The 19,853-nt window shown below is 40.7% G+C and overlaps 1 protein-coding gene across 2 annotated transcripts in view; it reads right to left on the bottom strand.

The window, feature by feature from the left end:
* Positions 1 to 19,853, bottom strand: part of LOC139756142 (VPS35 endosomal protein-sorting factor-like) — a 105,481-nt gene that overhangs the window by 80,053 nt on the left and 5,575 nt on the right. Inside the window, exons 4-6 of one of the 2 annotated variants that reach the window (XM_071675277.1) lie at positions 18,275 to 18,379; positions 11,960 to 12,107; positions 3,637 to 3,666 (exon numbers count right to left, since the gene is read on the bottom strand). In XM_071675277.1, coding sequence (XP_071531378.1) covers positions 3,637 to 3,666; positions 11,960 to 12,107; positions 18,275 to 18,379 — 283 coding nt within the window. The remainder of the gene's footprint in view (positions 1 to 3,636; positions 3,667 to 11,959; positions 12,108 to 18,274; positions 18,380 to 19,853) is intronic. The other variant, XM_071675278.1, reaches the window with a different exon arrangement.

Genomic DNA, 19,853 nt, shown 5'->3' with positions numbered 1-19,853 from the left:
AAAACATCAGAAATGTCAACATTCATGAACAAATGCAGTATGTCTCCCTCTAAACTAACACTATCATATTCACAACAAAGGAAGACACCATAAACTCAACTTCACAACATCTTTGATGAACTAAAATCATGGCTGCTATCTATACAAACTTTAATAAATTTGCCATTATGAAAAAGTGTAATAAATTTTTCAGTGTAGGCAAAACGAATCATAAAACACTCACTTTACTCTCAGGCTTTGCACACTGCGCACATTATTAGAGTGAAAGTTGTGTACAGATATACTTCTGAAGTGATTTTTTTCATTTCTATATGAATATCTACAGAAATGTTAGGTCAAACAAATTCTAAAAACTTGACAAATGTAAATTCTGAGGTCTGGAAAGGAAACTTGGTGAGAAATTTAAAGGCCAATAACTCTTCATGCATAACCTACTTTACATGATTACATGATACAGCAGAAATAATAGAAATGAAGCACTGCTGGGATGTGTAACTATGGATGGAAAGAACAACGAACTGGCAAAGAGAAAAAAGAAAAAGGTTTTTTTTTAATAAGACTGTTACAGATTAACAAGGTGAAAAAAAAATTGATGAAATAATTGGGAGGAGGGTGTAGCCAAAACAAATCAGGAAAATTAGAGGATATAAAGTGGATATAGTACAAATCCAGGACCCCTTTTATAGGGTTCCAAGTAACAGACTCCTTTGGAGCACGAAGTTCCTTGACAAGAATACACCCCTTTTCATCCAATGACAAATGATACAACCATACCGAAGTGACTTTTTACACTTAATATTACCATGCATGTGGAGTCCACCAACATTAAAGTGGGTTGACACTGTGTTTTACATAAAGCTGATTAATTTTCTAGACAAACCAAATAAGAGAATAGATAAGTTGAGGACAATTTTCTGGAAATATCAACCGCAATCACAGGATGAGCATGGGATACATAATAAACTGACCACTGATAGTGGCATAAATTAAGTCAAATCAAGGCACATTATAGGATGAAGATGTACAAAAGGCAGAGAGGGGAAATAAGAAGGTCCTAAAAGGAACTATCTATCTATATCTCTGAAGCCCATTCCCTCCAGGAACTCCCATCAAGAGGTGACTGTGGCAAAAGAGTCCCAACTCATCCCTGTCCTTACATACCTCCCTAACATACACCATTCCATGCATTCTTTCTCTGTTTCTCTCCCTCCAGTATTCCTTCACCCTATTTGCCCATGTCACAGGTGATCTTCCACTTACACCAATGCCTTTAATTGTACTATCACACACTCTCCTTGTAAACTCCTAGTTTTGCATTCTTTCCACATGCCCAAACCACTTCAAAGTATTACATTTCACCCATTCTATCACTCCACAATTCATTCCCTTTGCATTCCTTGCTATATCACATCTTTCATACACCCTTTCATTTCTTTCTTCATTCCCGTCTGTACAGATTGTTGCTGGACAGCAGGACTCTAGTGTGATGAAGGGATTTAAATAACTTTGTTAAGTACTGGTGCCTGATGAGGAGGATTGTCTCCATGAAACATGTCATGCCACATGTATAGAAAAATTACATGTTAAATAAAATTGTACGAACTCCTATCGAGGTGCAATTTCATCTTTGTATGTACATGTACGTGTATATACATGTATGTACATATGTGTGTATATGTGTGGATGGACCTTTCTTTGTCTGTTTCCTGGTGATACCTTATTGATGCGGGAAATGGCAATCAAATATAATGATAAAAAATAATATGATCATTCATTAATACATAAAGCAATCCCAGAGTGGCTCACACATTGTAAGTGACTCTGTCACTACCACCCAATCATCTAGGTTCTGGTAAAGACACACTAACAATAATACAGCAGCATGTTTTGTGCATCAATGCATCTTATGGGTTGACCTTGTAGAGTCAAGGGCACATCAATATGCATTGTGCTGCTAGACATCTCATACACCAGTCAAATCTATGATGAATATATCAAGAATGTAGGCAAAGCATGACAATAAGTATTTAAAGAACAATGAGCCTATCCACAGAAAAAATAAACTTATTCACGAATATGTTTAACCTTGACTGAAGCAAAGACTACCCTTACTGACCAGACAATAAGATACTTGTAGCATAAAAAGCTGAGTGGGGAAACATGACAGTATAAAGTCTTGGATAGGAGATAGGGGACAGATTTAGCAAGTGTTTACAACAGCATTTTAGGTAGTTCTGTCACAATGCCCCTCAAGACACTCTACAGTTACCTTTCTTGTGTGTACTAAGCAGAAATAGGTATGAATATTTGGCCATAATCAACATGTGGGCTTGATGGCTTTATAGAAAAATACAAGGATAAAGGGCAAGATAAGAACATGCTTTGAAAAAATACATAAAGCATGCATCATATAAATGCTGACATGCAAATAATCACTCAACATTGCTGTTTTGTAGGAGAGTGTAAAACTAACATATATCAAAACATTAATATGCATTCACCCATTCTTTAAAAAATACAGAAAGACAGTACAGTTTTCTGAGAGATCCAATAATTCTACTATCAATAGCATTCTTCTACTTCAGGTCTACTTTTAACATTCTTATAATGGGGTGCCTGCATTCTTTAGATATGCTTCAGCTTATATAAACCAATCACAGTTACCAACAAAACAGCAATGAAATTATTACTTCACAAATGAGATAACCTGAAAAGCATAAGAAAAAGAAAAATATCCTCTTAGTAATGTATCTTATCCCTGGGGATAGGGGATTAAGAATACTTCCCACATATTCCCTGCGTGTCGTAGAAGGCGACTTAAAGGGGAGGGAGCGAGCAGCTGGAAATCCTCCCCTCTCGTTTCTTTTTTTAATTTTCCAAAAGAAGGAACAGCGGGGGCTAGGTGAGGATATTCCAAAAAAGGCCCAGTCCCTGTTCCTAACACTACCTCGCTAGTGCGGGAAATGGCGAATAGTTTAAAAGAAAGAAAAAAGTAATGTATCTTACAAAACGGCAAAACAATATGTGTATAAAAATGTAGAAATTAACAAATATAAAGTGCAATTAGTTAGCCTATGAATCTTGCTTATACCTGCTCTACGAAATGTTTTATCATGCATGACAGTACAAATCAGTAATTTTTCAAAGGCTCTACTCTACTAAGATTAACATTACTTAGGTTTGAGTACCCTTAGATGCATAACAAAGCCAAGGTATGAGAAATCTATGGACTACAGGAGCCTGTGCCTTAGGTTTCCAAGGTGTTATCGCTTAAACTCATCAACAAATATGAAATCTAACAAACATACCTAAAAATGGCATGAGATGAGAGAGATAAAATCTCTATATGTAAAGTGATCATCAACCTACACAGTGAAACTATTTATAAGTTCAGCTTACTAATATCAATATCCATCTACAGCTACTACCAAACATCATAATAAAATCATATGAATGAATCCAAAATATTCACATCCCAGACTGTCATTGACTACAGAATGTTTGAACACAAAATCATCTTATCTAAAATATTAGTACACCACTTCAAATCTATAGAGTTCTACCATCATTAATGGGGCTCAGAGGAAGTGATATGGACTGCACTTACACATACATGACCAACAAAGTGTTACTTACGTCTGTGGGATGGAACAGCTCTGCTCTCAGCTAAGGAGTGATGGATTGGGACAAAATATGAGTTTTGGTTCTGAAGACTTCTCTAAAGCTTATATAGGGTGAACTGAGAACATATTATTCTCCCATCTAAGTTTTGTTTTGGACAAAACAATATATGTGAAGTCTCAGTTGAACATCAGAGTGGCCCTACCTTCTTGGTATACAAAGTGTCAGAAGTTAGAACTTAATGAACTACAGGGTACATAACAAAACTCCACTATGTTGCCAAACCCTGGCTATACATGGAACCAGGCCATTTAAGCCCTTTCTGCTTAGCAAGAAACACCTTTTGGCCTGGAGAAGTGAACCAAGATACAGACGAGATGGCAAGTGTGTCCTTGGTTTACCCTGCTCAAGCTCATGAAAGTCTCCCAGAGTCAAATCTCACTTCCTAAAAATCTTTGGGTATGTGCTCATAACCTATTAGGAAATCACTTTACTTGCTAGGTGAAGGTCACTCAATCTCTGAACAAACAAAATTCTTTGTTATCATGAAGGCACTTAAACAAGAGGCATGAAAAAAAAGTATATGGAATATGAAGTTTTGAAGAATGACCAGCTCTTTCTCTCCTGGCCAGTGTCGAGCAAGCTATGAGAACATCTAGATATCTAGGTGTAGGTGTAAGAGTCAACTAACCCCATACCTTCAGGTGACATTAAAGATGCTCACTCTTTTTGAACCACCCAAAAAGCAATACCAGCAAAAGCTCACCCAAGAAGTGCTTACCTTCAGTTTGTAGTCCCCACCTAATAATGATGTCATCATCCAGCCAGCTGTCAAGCTACATCAAGCAGACAACCTCATAATCCTTCTGAACAAGGATATCACCCTATTGATGACTACTGCCAGTTGAGAGAAGTGTTTTTCCAAAAGAAATGGGAAGGTAGGGTGGGAAATGACAACAGGAAAATTTGCTTGCAGGACGTCATCCCAAAGAGCAACAGATTTTCGTTCCTCAACACTCACTTTTCTCCCTAGAGCTGGTGTGTCATATGAGTTATGAGAGCATAACAAAATGGGTTAGAAAAACTTTTTGACCAACAGAAAAGTTGGTCAAACTGCAGATTGTCCACTGGCACGTTAGATGTCTTCCGCCTCACAAAAGGTATTCCCAATCCTCAGCATCTAGATCAAGATATGGTTGGCAAAGTGTTGAGGAATGTCAAAGACCACTGCAAAACTCTTTCAAGAAAAATGTCATAAGAAAGGCTAGCACAGAAATACACTTCTGACATCATGACAATGACATACAGGTTAGGCTGAACAAACAAAGCCAGTCTTTCATCCTAAATAAGATTTTACCTCAGAAAAGGGTTTCAAACTACCTATGCAAATCAAAAAAGGAGTTTCCCTTGCTAATCTCTTCTTCAAGATACTAAACCAGACATAAGGTATGAAGTCTTCAAAGGTGATTAATCTTCATAAAAAGTAACATTTGCTTTTCTAAGTATTTCTCACATACATTCTTTAAAGCAAACACCTGATCCACACATCCTCTACCACTTCTGAAACCACACTGCTCTTCCCCAATCTGATGCTCTGTACATGCCTTCACCCTCTCAATCAATACCCTCCCATATAATTTACCAGGTGGGTAAAACAAACTTATACCTCTGTAATTGACGCACTCACTCTTATCCCCTTTGCCTTTGTACAATGGCACTATGCACACATTCCGCCAATCCTCAGGCACCTCACCATGAGTCATACATACATTAAATAACCTTACCAACCAGTCAACAATACAGTCACCCCCTTTTTTAATAAATTCCACTGCAATACCATCCAAACCTGCTGCCTTGCCGGCTTTCATCTTCCGCAAAGCTTTTACTACCTCTTCTCTGTTTACCAAATCATTTTCCCCAACCCTCTCACTTTGCACACCACCTCGACCAAGATACACTATATCCGCCAAATGGATTTGTATGTAGCATTTATGGATCTGGAGAAGGCATATGATAGAGTTGATAGAGATGCTCTGTGGAAGGTATTAGGAATATATGGTGTGGGTGGCAAGTTGTTAAAAGCAGTGAAAAGTTTTTATCGAGGATGTAAGGCATGTGTACATGTAGGAAGAGAGGAAAGTGATTGGTTCTCAGTGAATGTAGGTTTGCGGCAGGGGTGTGTGATGTCTCCATGGTTGTTTAATTTGTTTATGGATGGGGTTGTTAGGGAGGTGAATGCAAGAGTTTTGGAAAGAGGGGCAAAAATGAAGTCTGTTGCGGATGAGAGAGCTTGGGAAGTGAGTCAGTTGTTGTTCGCTGATGATACAGAGCTGGTGGCTGATTCATGTGAGAAACTGCAGAAGCTGGTGACTGAGTTTGGTAAAGTGTGTAAAAGAAGAAAGTTAAGAGTAAATGTGAATAAGAGCAAGGTTATTAGGTACAGTAGGGTTGAGGGTCAAGTCAATTGGGAGGTAAGTTTGAATGGAGAAAAACTGGAGGAAGTAAAGTGTTTTAGATATCTGGGAGTGGATCTGGCAGCGGATGGAACCATGGAAGCGGAAGTGAATCACAGGGTGGGGGAGGAGGCAAAAATCCTGGGAGCCTTGAAGAATGTGTGGAAGTCAAGAACATTATCTCGGAAAGCAAAAATGGGTATGTTTGAAGGAATAGTGGTTCCAACAATGTTGTATGGTTGCGAGGTGTGGGCTAGGGATAGAGTTGTGCGCAGGAGAGTGAATGTGCTGGAAATGAGATGTTTGAGAACAATGTGTGGTGTGAGGTGGTTTGATCGAGTAAGTAACGTAAGGGTAAGAGAGATGTGTGGAAATAAAAAGAGCGTGGTTGAGAGAGCAGAAGAGGGTGTTTTGAAGTGGTTTGGGCACATGGAGAGAATGAGTGAGGAAAGATTGACCAAGAGGATATATGTGTCGGAGGTGGAGGGAACGAGGAGAAGAGGGAGACCAAATTGGAGGTGGAAAGATGGAGTGAAAAGGATTTTGTGTGATCAGGGCCTGAACATGCAGGAGGGTGAAAGGAGGGCAAGGAATAGAGTGAATTGGAGCGATGTGGTATACAATGGTTGACGTGCTGTCAGTGGATTGAATCAAGGCATGTGAAGCGTCCGGGGTAAACCATGGAAAGCTGTGTAGGTATGTATATTTGCGTGTGTGGACGTATGTATGTACATGTGTATGGGGGGGGTTGGGCCATTTCTTTCGTCTGTTTCCTTGCGCTACCTCGCAAACGCGGGAGACAGCGACGAGGTATTAAAGAAAAAAAAAAAAAAAAAAAAAGTATTATTATTAGTGAAAGAGAAGAGAGACGCATTTGAATAATTTTTGCAGGGAAAAAAAGCAAATGAGTGGGAGAGGTATAAAAGAAAGAGGCAGGAGGTCAAGAGAAAGGTGCAAGAGGGGAAAAAGAGGGCAAATGAGAGTTGGGGTGAGAGAGTATCATTAAATTTCAGGGAGCATAAAAAGATGTTTTGGAAGGAGGTAAATAAAGTGCATAAGACAAGGGAGCAAATGGGAACTTCAGTGAAGGGGGCTAATGGGGAGGTGATAACAAGTAGTGGTGATGTGAGAAGGAGATGGAGTGAGTATTTTGAAGGTTTGTTGAATGTGTTTGATGATAGAGTGGCAGATGTGGGGTGTCTTGGTCGAGGTGGTGTGCAATGTGAGAGAGTTAGGGAAAATGTTTTGGTAAATAGAGAAGAGGTAGTAAAAGCTTTACAGAAGATGAAAGCCGGCAAAGCAGCAGGTTTGGGTGGTATTGCAGTGGAATTTATTAAAAAAGGGGTGACTGTATTGTTGACTGGTTGGTAAGGTTATTTAATGTATGTATGATTCATGGTGAGGTGCCTGAGGATTGGCGGAATGCTTGCATAGTGCCATTGTACAAAGGCAAAGGGGATAAGAGTGAGTGCTCAAATTACAGAGGTATGGAAGCGGAAGTGGATCATAGGGTGGGGGAGGGGGCGAAAATCCTGGGGGCCTTGAAGAATGTGTGGAAGTCGAGAACATTATCTCGGAAAGCAAAAATGGGTATGTTTGAAGGAATAGTGGTTCCAACAATGTTGTATGGTTGCGAGGCGTGGGCTATGGATAGAGTTGTGCACAGGAGGATGGATGTGCTGGAAATGAGATGTTTGAGGACAATGTGTGGTGTGAGGTGGTTTGATCGAGTGAGTAACGTAAGGGTAAGAGAGATGTGTGGAAATAAAAAGAGCGTGGTTGAGAGAGCAGAAGAGGGTGTTTTGAAGTGGTTTGGGCACATGGAGAGGATGAGTGAGGAAAGACTGACCAAGAGGATATATGTGTCGGAGGTGGAGGGAACAAGGAGAAGAGGGAGACCAAATTGGAGGTGGAAAGATGGAGTGAAAAAGATTTTGTGTGATCGGGGCCTGAACATGCAGGAGGGTGAAAGGAGGGCAAGGAATAGAGTGAATTGGAGCGATGTGGTATACCGGGGTTGACGTGCTGTCAGTGGATTGAAGCAGGGCATGTGAAGTGTCTGGGGTAAACCATGGAAAGCTGTGTAGGTGTGTATATTTGCGTGTGTGGACGTATGTATATACATGTGTATGGGGGGGTTGGGCCATTTCTTTCATATGTTTCCTTGCGCTACCTCGCAAACGCGGGAGACAGCGACAAAGTATAATAAAAAAATAAAATAATAAGTTTGTTGAGTATTCCTGGTAAATTATATGGGAGGGTATTGATTGAGAGGTTGAAGGCATGTACAGAGCATCAGATTGGGGAAGAGCAGTGTGGTTTCAGAAGTGGTAGAGGATGTGTGGATCAGGTGTTTGCTTTGAAGAATGTATGTGAGAAATACTTAGAAAAACAAATGGATTTGTATGTAGCATTTATGGATCTGGAGAAGGCATATGATAAGAGTTGATAGAGATGCTCTGTGGAAGGTATTAAGAATATATGGTGTGGGAGGCAAGTTGTTAGAAGCAGTGAAAAGTTTTTATCGAGGATGTAAGGCATGTGTACGTGTAGGAAGAGAGGAAAGTGATTGGTTCTCAGTGAATGTAGGTTTGCGGCAGGGGTGTGTGATGTCTCCATGGTTGTTTAATTTGTTTATGGATGGGGTTGTTAGGGAGGTGAATGCAAGAGTTTTGGTAAGAGGGGCAAGTATGCAGTCTGTTGTGGATGAGAGAGCTTGGGAAGTGAGTCAGTTGTTGTTCGCTGATGATACAGCGCTGGTGGCTGATTCATGTAAGAAACTGCAGAAGCTGGTGACTGAGTTTGGTAAAGTGTGTGAAAGAAGAAAGTTAAGAGTAAATGTGAATAATTTTCTTTTTTTTTATTATACTTTGTCGCTGTCTCCCGCGTTTGCGAGGTAGCGCAAGGAAACAGATGAAAGAAATGGCCTAACCCCCCCCCCCATACACATGTATATACATACGTCCACACACGCAAATATACATACCTACACAGCTTTCCATGGTTTACCCCAAGGTGAATAAGAGCAAGGTTATTAGGTACAGTAGGGTTGAGGGTCAAGTCAATTGGGAGGTAAGTTTGAATGGAGAAAAGCTGGAGGAAGTGAGGTGTTTTAGATATCTGGGAGTGGATCTGGCAGCGGATGGAACCATGGAAGCGGAAGTGAATCATAGGGTGGGGGAGGGGGCGAAAATCCTGGGAGCCTTGAAGAATGTTTGGAAGTCGAGAACATTATCTCAGAAAGCAAAAATGGGTATGTCTGAAGGAATAGTGGTTCCAACAATGTTGTATGGTTGCGAGGTGTGGGCTATGGATAGAGTTGTGCGCAGGACGGTGGATGTGCTGGAAATGAGATGTTTGAGGACAATATGTGGTGTGAGGTGGTTTGATCGAGTAAGTAATGTAAGGGTGAGAGAGATGTGTGGAAATAAAAAGAGCGTGGTTGAGAGAGCAGAAGAGGGTGTTTTGAAATGGTTTGGTCACATGGAGAGAATGAGTGGGGAAAGATTGACCAAGAGGATATATGTGTCAGAGGTGGAGGGAACGAGGAGGAGTGGGAGACCAAATTGGAGGTGGAAAGATGGAGTGAAAAAGATTTTGAGTGATCGGGGCCTGAACATGCAGGAGGGTGAAAGGCGTGCAAGGAATAGAGTGAACTGGAACGATGTGGTATACCAGGGTCGACGTGCTGTCAATGGATTGAACCAGGGCATGTGAAGCGTCTGGGGTAAACCATGCAAAGTGTGTGGGGCCTGGATGTGGAAAGGGAGCTGTGGTTTCGGTGCATTATTACATGACAGCTAGAGACTGAGTGTGAACGAATAGGGCCTTTGGTGTTTTTCCTAGCACTACCTCGCACACATGAGGGGGGAGGGGGTTGTTATTCCATGTGTGGCGAGGTGGCAATGGGAACAAATAAAGGCAGACAGTATGAATTATGTACATGTGTATATATGTATATGTCTGTGTGTGTATATATATGTGTACATTGAGATGTATAGGTATGTATATTGTGCGTGTGTGGACATGTATGTATATACATGTGTATGTGGGCGGGTTGGGCCATTCTTTCGTCTGTTTCCTTGCGCTACCTCGCTAACGCGGGAGACAGCGATAAAGCAAATAAATACAAAATAAAAAAAAAAGTAACATAAGGGTATCTGAATCTTACATGTTCAATCTTGCCAAAACCTCAGGTCAGAAAGATCTTATCCCAAGAAAAATTATCAAAATTGAGAATATTAATTTTTGCTGCACTATCTATCTATCTATCTATGTTTCTGATGCCTGTTCCACACTGGAACTCCCTCAATAGGTGGCCATGTCAATAGAGTCATTACAGCTGCACTACAAGAAAAAACATGACCAAAACTTTTCTAAACCTCCACTAAGACTGTGTAATGACCTATTTGTACCATACACAAAGGTAATTTTGTATCTGTGGGGCCTCACCAGTGGTCCACAAGGAGTTTCCTAGATGGACTATGGGGGTTGTCATTGATTCAATACATGATCACATTTGAATCAACATGATAACGAACAATTGTATGTGACATTTCAGGATATCTATATGGTCATTTTAGAATGTTCATAGTATTTCAATTTTGTTGCTTATTTCCTATAACCATGTATATATCCTCCACAATATAAAAATACTAATAGAATTTCCCTAAAAGGTTATCAGCAAGTCCTTATTTTCCCATGGTGCCTGCTAATTATGTTCATTACCATAATTTCTTTTCAAAACATTTTTGTTGCATTTCCATTACCAGTAAAACAGTAAGATACTTTGTTAATCATTCCTAAATCAAAATGTATGTATTTTACTAGTTGACAAAATATCAGGTGGGCCACAAGTTCTTCAGACAAGCTATACTGGGCCATCACCTCAAAATGATTGGGAACCACTGCTTTAGGGGATTATAAGTGAACGAGATGATCAGATCAAAACTTGCCACATATGAATCAATGCCATTCTTAATATTCAACAATTCCTTAAAAATGAAAAGGTGCCCTGCACAGAATAAAGACTACCTGTTCCAGCTGGAACTCCCTCAAAAGGGTGGCCATGGCAACAGTCTCCATAACTGTTCCAATTGGAACTCCCTCAAAGGAATGGCCATGGCAACAGAGTCTCCATAACTAAAGAACTCCACTATCACTTCTTTACTTTTAGCGCCTCAACCTTAACGGGCCACTGGGAGAGGGTAAGTCTAGTGAAGTGTTTGCAGAGGCTCCTACTTAATGATCCTAATGACTACTTCTATCTAACATTCATAACTACTAATTCTACCTAATGCTTCCACCTAAAGTTCAAATAAAGATCATGTATACCAAAGAATGGATTTTCTTGTTATTAAGTCTGCTTCCCAGGATGTTCAATAACCAAGATTATCATCAAAATATTTGAATATGCAGTCACTTGCTTTAGAAAGTATGAAAATGCTCACAAAAAACTGGGCAAGGTAAAGGATCTGAATTTCTTTGAGTCTTGTGAACAAATAAAGTATGTCTGAGGTTTTTGTAATTCAAGGTATGGAAAAACAGCTGTCCTCTCACAAAATTTAAAGAAATTGTCAACAAAGGTTCTAAGCAATAAGATCTAAACCTAAGGAAATCACTACTTTAAAAGGTAGAGTAAGTGATCTATTCAAAGATTTGAAAGGTAAGTTATAAGCCTGATATCACCCATTTCATATGCTTTGTGGAATGGATTAATGAGAAAGCACACAAGAAAATTAGACACACATCAGAAAATCTTTATCATTTTTGCTTAGATTAGAATTACGAGGAATTTCCATCATCAATATCTATCTATAAATAAAAATTACAAGAGATATTCCATGAAAATTTGATGGAAATGGCTTAAAACACCCAGACCTCACCTGAGTCTGATGGCTGTAAAAAGCTTGATGTAAAGGTAAGAGTCCCACTCGTCGTGAAATTTGCCATTATGAATGCACGTTGTTGCTCCCATGTACTGTGTCGAGTATCAGAAACAGTCACCTCTGCATCTTTGCAGTCTTCCACTACCTTTAAAGCAGTCATACAATATACCTGCTACATAATCCACATTCATTATATCTATCAATCTATAGTTATTTGAAATTAATTACCCATGCTTATAAGCCAAATGTTAAGTCAAAAAATCAAAATAAAGATAAAAGAATGGAACACTGTTAATCTGGAATAGTTCTGACCATGACAGCATATCCTAACCTTACATGACTTTATCATTGCTGTTTTATTTATCTGATGTAATCTTTCTGACTACTTTGCACAATACTTTGCAGAATCTATACTAAAAATGCCAACATTCAAAAGTGAATATAGTACACTGGTATGTCTCCTTCCAACAACGGCATCTTCAATTCATCCTTAACAAGCACATATTCACTACATCCTCGATAAACCTAATTTTGCTTCACTCTTGACAAGCACATCTTTCCTTCACCCCTGACAAACTGACCAAAACTGTACCCTCGATAAACATAAATTTCCTTAAAACTCAACAAGTGCATTTTCCTTCTCCCTTGAAAACCGCATCTTCACTTCACCCTTAACAATATATCTTCACTACACTCTAACGACCAGTCACTCTTGATCTGATCCTGACAGGTCAAGTCAAAGGCCAAAAGTGAGTAAAAAAAAAAAAAGAGAAGAAACTGAGCAAAACCAATATGATCTCCATATAAACGAATAGAAAAAATATCTTAATCCTAAGGTATTTGGAATAATTTCTTTACTTACTACAGACCTAACCTAACATGACCATAGGAGATATTAACATATTCATATCTATTTATTTATCATTTATCATATTAATCACTGTTTCCTGCATCAGCAAGGTAGCGCCAGGAAACAGAAGAAGAATGGTCCATTCACTCATCTACACACATATATATATACATAAACACCCATACATGCACATATATATACATATACATTTTTTTTTTTTTATTTTTCATTTTATTTTGCTTTGTCGCTGTCTCCCGCATTTGCGAGGTAGCGCAAGGAAACAGACGAAAGAAATGGCCCAACCCAACTCCATACACAATGTATACACACACACACGTCCACACATGCAAATATACACACCTATACATCTCAATGTACACATATATATACATACACAGACACATACATATATACCCATGCACACAATTCACACTGTCTGCCCCCATTCACTCCCATCGCCACCTCGCCACACATGGAATACCATCCCCCTCCCCCCTCATGTGTGCGAGGTAGCACTAGGAAAAGACAGCAAAGGCCCCATTCGTTCACACTCAGTCTCTAGCTGCCACGCAATAATACCCGAAACCACAGCTCCCTTTCCACATACAGGCCCCACACAACTTTCCATGGTTTACCCCAGACACTTCACATGCCCTGATTCAATCCACTGATAGCACGCTAACCCCGGTATACCACATCGATCCAATTCACTCTATTCCTTGCCCTCCTTTCACCCTCCTGCATGTTCAGGCCCCGATCACACAAAATCTTTTTCACTCCATCTTTCCGCCTCCAATATGGTCTCCCACTTCTACTCGTTCCCTCCACCTCCGACACATATATCCTCTTGGTCAATCTTTCCTCACTCATTCTCTCCATGTGCCCAAACCATTTCAAAACACCCTCTTCTGCTCTCTCAACAACGCTCTTTTTACTTCCACACTTCTCTCTTACCCTTACATTACTTACTCGATCAAACCACCTCACACCACACATTGTCCTCAAACATCTCATTTCCAGCACATCCATCTCCTGCGCACAACTCTATCCATAGCCCACGCCTCGCAACCATAAAACATTGTTGGAACCACTATTCCTTCAAACATACCCATTTTTGCTTTCCGAGATAATGTTCTCGACTTCCACACATTCTTCAAGGCTCCCAGGATTTTCGCCCCCTCCCCCACCCTATGATTCACTGCCGCTTCCATGGTTCCATCCGCTGCCAGATCCACTCCCAGATATCTAAAACACTTTACTTCCTCCAGTTTTTCTCCATTCAAACTCACCTCCCAATTGACTTGACCCTTAACCCTACTGTACCTAATAACCTTGCTCTTATTCACATTTACTCTTAACTTTCTTCTTTCACACACTTTACCAAACTCAGTCACCAGCTTCTGCAGTTTCTCACATGAATCAGCCACCAGCACTGTATCATCAGTGAACAACAACTGACTCACTTCCCAAGCCCTCTCATCCCCAACAGACTTCATACTTGCCCCTCTTTCCAAAACTCTTGCATTCACCTCCCTAACAACCCCATCCATAAACAAATTAAACAACCATGGAGACATCACACACCCCTGCCGCAAACCTACATTCACTGAGAACCAATCACTTTCCTCTCTTCCTACACGTACACATGCCTTACATCCTCGATAAAAACTTTTCACTGCTTCTAACAACTTGCCTCCCACACCATATATTCTTAATACCTTCCACAGAGCATCTCTATCAACTCTATCATATGCCTTCTCCAGATCCATAAATGCTACATACAAATCCATTTGCTTTCCTAAGTATTTCTCACATACATTCTTCAAAGCAAACACCTGATCCACACATCCTCTACCACTTCTGAAACCACATATACATATCAACATATAAATGAGAGTTGGGGTGAGAGAGTATCATTAAATTTTAGGGAGAATGAAAGATGTTCTGGAAGGAGGTAAATAAAGTGCGTAAGACAAGGGAGCAAATGGGAACTTCAGTGAAGGGCGCTAATGGGGAGGTGATAACAAGTAGTGGTGATGTGAGTAGGAGATGGAGTGAGTATTTTGAAGGCTTGTTGAATGTGTTTGATGATCGAGCGGCAGATATAGGGTGTTTTGGTCGAGGTGATGTGCAAAGTGAGAGGGCTGAGGGAAAATTATTTGGTAAATAGAGAAGAGGTAGTAAAAGCTTTGCGGAAGATGAAAGCCGGCAAGGCAGCAGGTTTGGATGGTATTGCGCTGGAATTTATTAAAAAAGGGGGTGACTGTATTGTTGACTGGTTGGTGAGGTTATTTAATGTATGTATGATTCATGGTGAGGTGCCTGAGGATTGGCCGAATGTGTGCATAGTGCCATTGTACAAAGGCAACGGGGATAAGAGTGAGTGCTCAAATTACAGAGGTAAAAGTTTGTTGAGTATTCCTGGTAAATTATATGGGAGGGTATTGATTGAGAGGTTGAAGGCATGTACAGAGCATCAGATTGGGGAAGAGCAGTGTGGCTTCAGAAGTGGTAGAGGATGTGTGGATCAGGTGTTTGCTTTGAAGAATGTATGTGAGAAATACTTAGAAAAGCAAATGGATTTGTATGTAGCATTTATGGATCTGGAGAAAGCATATGATAGAGTTGATAGAGATGCTCTGTGGAAGGTACTAAGAATATATGGTGTGGGAGGAAAGTTGTTAGAAGCAGTGAAAAGTTTTTATCGAGGATGTAAGGCATGTGTACGTGTAGGAAGAGAGTAAAGTGATTGGTTCTCAGTGAATGTAGGTTTGCGGCAGGGGTGTGTGATGTCTCCATGGTCGTTTAATTTGTTTATGGATGGGGTTGTTAGGGAGGTGAATGCAAGAGTTTTGGAAAGAGGGGCAAGTATGAAGTCTGTTGGGGATGAGAGAGCTTGGGAAGTGAGTTAGTTGTTGTTCGCTGATGATACAGCGCTGATGGCTGATTCATGTGAGAAACTGCAGAAGCTGGTGACTGAGTTTGGTAAAGTGTGTGAAAGAAGAAAGTTAAGAGTAAATGTAAATAAGAGCAAGGTTATTAGGTACAGTAGGGGTGAGGGTCAAGTCAATTGGGAGGTGAGTTTGAATGGAGAAAAACTGGAGGAAGTAAAGTGTTTTAGATATCTGGGAGTGGATCTGGCAGCGGATGGAACCATGGAAGCGGAAGTGGATCACAGGGTGGGGGAGGGGGCGAAAATCCTGGGAGCCTTGAAGAATGTGTGGAAGTCAAGAACATTATCTCGGAAAGCAAAAATGGGTATGTTTGAAGGAATAGTGGTTCCAACAATGTTGTATGGTTGCGAGGCATGGGCTATGGATAGAGTTGTGCACAGGAGGATGGATGTGCTGGAAATGAGATGTTTGAGGACAATGTGTGGTGTGAGGTGGTTTGATCGAGTAAGTAACGTAAGGGTAAGGGAGATGTGTGGAAATAAAAAGAGCGTGGTTGAGAGAGCAGAAGAGGGTGTTTTGAAATGGTTTGGGCACATGGAAAGAATGAGTGAGGAAAGATTGACCAAGAGGATATATGTGTCGGAGGTGGAGGGAACGAGAAGTGGGAGACCAAATTGGAGGTGGAAAGATGGAGTGAAAAAGATTTTGTGTGATCGGGGCCTGAACATGCAGGAGGGTGAAAGGAGGACAAGGAATAGAGTGAATTGGAGCGATGTGGTATACCGGGGTAGACGTGCTGTCAGTGGATTGAATCAGGGCATGTGAAGCATCTGGGGTAAACCATGGAAAGCTGTGTAGGTATGTATATTTGCGTGTGTGGACGTATGTATATACATGTGTATGGGGGTGGGTTGGGCCATTTCTTTCGTCTGTTTCCTTGCGCTACCTCGCAAACGCGGGAGACAGCGGCAAAAAAAAAAAAATATAAACACATGTACATGTTCATGCTTGCTTGCCTTCATCCATTCCCAGCGCTACCTCACCCCACAGGAAACAGCATCATTATCCCCCGCTTATAAGGTAGTGCCAGAAAGACAGACAAAAAAGGGGCACATTCGTTCACACTCAGTCTCTAGCTGTCATGCAGTGCCCTGAAACCACAGCTCTGTATCCATGACAATCAATCAGCTGAAAAATTGTCAAGATATTAAAGAATTTGGGGATCATAATAGTAACTGATAATTAATCAAAAAATAACTTAAGATCATGGTGGAACTGGATACTACTATGCTCTGGATGAGCATATAAGTAAGTGGCAGATATACAGGTAGTTTTACATTCAATGGGTCATACACTGTGAATGTATTGGTGATTACGGCTGCTTGTGAATTGCTTAGGACATTCACACTAGAAAGAACTGAACTGCTTTTGTCTGCGGAAGTGTAGCTGGTACAAGGCAACTGTTGTGACAAAAGAGGGTCGGGGAGGAAATCTTAGTGACAAAGGAATTCAGCAGGACGATGGTCTCTTGGGAAAAGATGTGAGACAGACCAAGGTTCTTCTGTGTAGGTGGAAGGCACAAGGACCAGGCTGGGGAGGTGTATGCGAGCTTTGATAGAACAAAGATGGTAAAGACATTCCTGATGGGATGCTGGGTGGGAATAAGGTACATGACAGTGCTGATATATGTCAGTGTCATGGAGTTAACACTAGGCAATCACAGATCCGACCCTCTAAACTACTCAAGAACATTCTCAATCAGTCACCACTTCACTGGTCGGACAGTTGGAGTAAATGTTGGTGTCATGGTGTTTACATATGGAAGAAGTGGGGTCTTTTAGATACCTGGGAGTGGATGTGGCAGTGAATGGAACCACAGAAGCAGAGGTGAGTCAGAGGGTGGGTGAAAGGGCAAAAGTTCGAGGAGCACTGTGGAAAGTGTGGAAAGAGAGGTCACTATCTGGGGAAAAAAATGGGTATGTTTGAAGGTATAGTAGTCCCAATGATGATGTATGGATGCAAGGCATGGAGGGTTCATATAATGGAAATGAAATGCTTAGAGGCAATATGTGGTGTGGGGAGAGTTGATCTAGTATGAGAGAGGAGTGGTAATGAGAAAAACATGGATGAGAGAGCTAAATAGCATCTGCTGAAATGGCTTGGACATATGGATAGAATGAGTAAGGAGAGGTTAATAAAGAGAAAATGCATGTCAATAGTGATGGGGACAAGGAGAAGAGGGAAACCAAATTTGAGAGGAAAGGATGGAGTGAAAAAGAGGAGTAATCAGGGCTTGATAATGCAGAGGAAAGAAAAACATGCACAGGATAGAGTAAACTGGGTATGATGTGCAGTCAATGGACAGAACCAGGGCACATGAAAAAGAAGGGGAAAATCACAGAAAGGTTTGTGGGACCTAATTGTGGATCAGGGGCTGTGGTTTCAGTTTATTATTACAACTAAAGAATGGATGTGAGCAAATAAGGCTTTTTCTTCATCTGTTCATAGTCCTGCCTCAATACTGTGGAAAAGTGCAAACAAGTACAAAATAACAATATTCACAATTACCTGTCGAGAAACAGAAATCTTCCCAGACAGTGGGTCTGGAACAGCAAGCAGATCACTCAATGGGTCAGGGCCATCCAGAACTGATGATAAGGGATCAACCACCATCTGCAATATTTCAGAGCTCTCACAAAATATACAGTACTTAATACCATCTATTAAAACATATTATGGATAAATTGTGGGTTCTGTGCCCTAGACTTTTCTTATATTTGATGTTCAAACCAACTGCATACAAGTGCTTTTAACCTAATGAGATCCAGAGAAGACAAAATTCGATACAGATATTTCTGAGCAATAGAGTAGTGGCACCACAACAATATCAAAAAATGAAAAGTAATAACTAAAAAAAATAAAAAACTATAATCCCAGCTGATGGCATAACCTCGCTAAAAGCTTTTCAGCTTAGCATAAAAAAATCTTTCCACATGAAGTGAACTCATAGCAAAGCACAAACACAAATATGACATCAGAAATTTCATTTACCTCATTCCGAAACATCTTTTTATTCTCCCTAAAACCCTCATTTGCCCTCTTTTTCACCACTTGCACCTTTCTCTTGACCTCCTGCCTCTTTATTTTATACATCTAACATTCACTTTGAATGGAGCAAAACTGGAGGAAGTAAAGTGTTTTAGATATCTGGGAGTGGATCTGGCAGCAGATGGAACCATGGAAGTGGAAGTGAATCATAGGGTGGGGGAGGGGGCGAAAATTCTGGGAGCCTTGAAGAATGTGTGGAAATCGAGAACATTATCTCGGAAAGCAAAAATGGGTATGTTTGAAGGAATAGTGGTTCCAACAATGTTGTATGGTTGCGAGGTGTGGGCTATGGATAGAGTTGTGCGCAGGAGGATGGATGTGCTGGAAATGAGATGTTTGAGAACAATGTGTGGTGTGAGGTGGTTTGATCAAGTAAGTAACGTAAGGGTAAGAGAGATGTGTGGAAATAAAAAGAGCATGGTTGAGAGAGCAGAAGAGGGTGTTTTGAAATGGTTTGGGCACATGGAGAGAATGAGTGAGGAAAGATTGACCAAGAGGATATATGTGTCGGAGGTGGAGGGAACGAGGAGAAGTGGGAGACCAAATTGGAGGTGGAAAAATGGAGTGAAAAAGATTTTGTGTGATCAGGGCCTGAACATGCAGGAGGGTGAAAGGAGGGCAAGGAATAGAGTGAATTGGAGCGATGTGGTATACCGGGGTTGACGTGCTGTCAGTGGATTGAATCAGGGCATGTGAAGCATCTGGGGTAAACCATGGAAAGCTGTGTAGGTATGTATATTTGCGTGTGTGGACATATGTATATACATGTGTATGGGGGTGGGTTGGGCCATTTCTTTCGTCTGTTTCCTTGCGCTACCTCGCAAACGCGGGAGACAGAAAAAAAAAGAAAAAAATAAACTTGCACTACTTCCCTGCAAAAATCGTCCAAATGCCTCTCTCTTCTCTTTCACTAACAATCTTACTTCTTCATCCCACCACTCACTACCCTTTCTAATCTGCCCACCTCCCATCGTTCTCATGCCACATGCATCTTTGGCGCAAGCCATCACTGATTCCCTAAATACATCCCATTCCTCCC

This window comes from Panulirus ornatus, chromosome 20, assembly GCF_036320965.1.
Source record: "Panulirus ornatus isolate Po-2019 chromosome 20, ASM3632096v1, whole genome shotgun sequence".
Classification (NCBI taxonomy): domain Eukaryota; kingdom Metazoa; phylum Arthropoda; class Malacostraca; order Decapoda; family Palinuridae; genus Panulirus; species Panulirus ornatus.
Note: the sequence above shows the minus strand (reverse complement) of the source record. Positions and strands in the feature narration are given on the sequence as shown.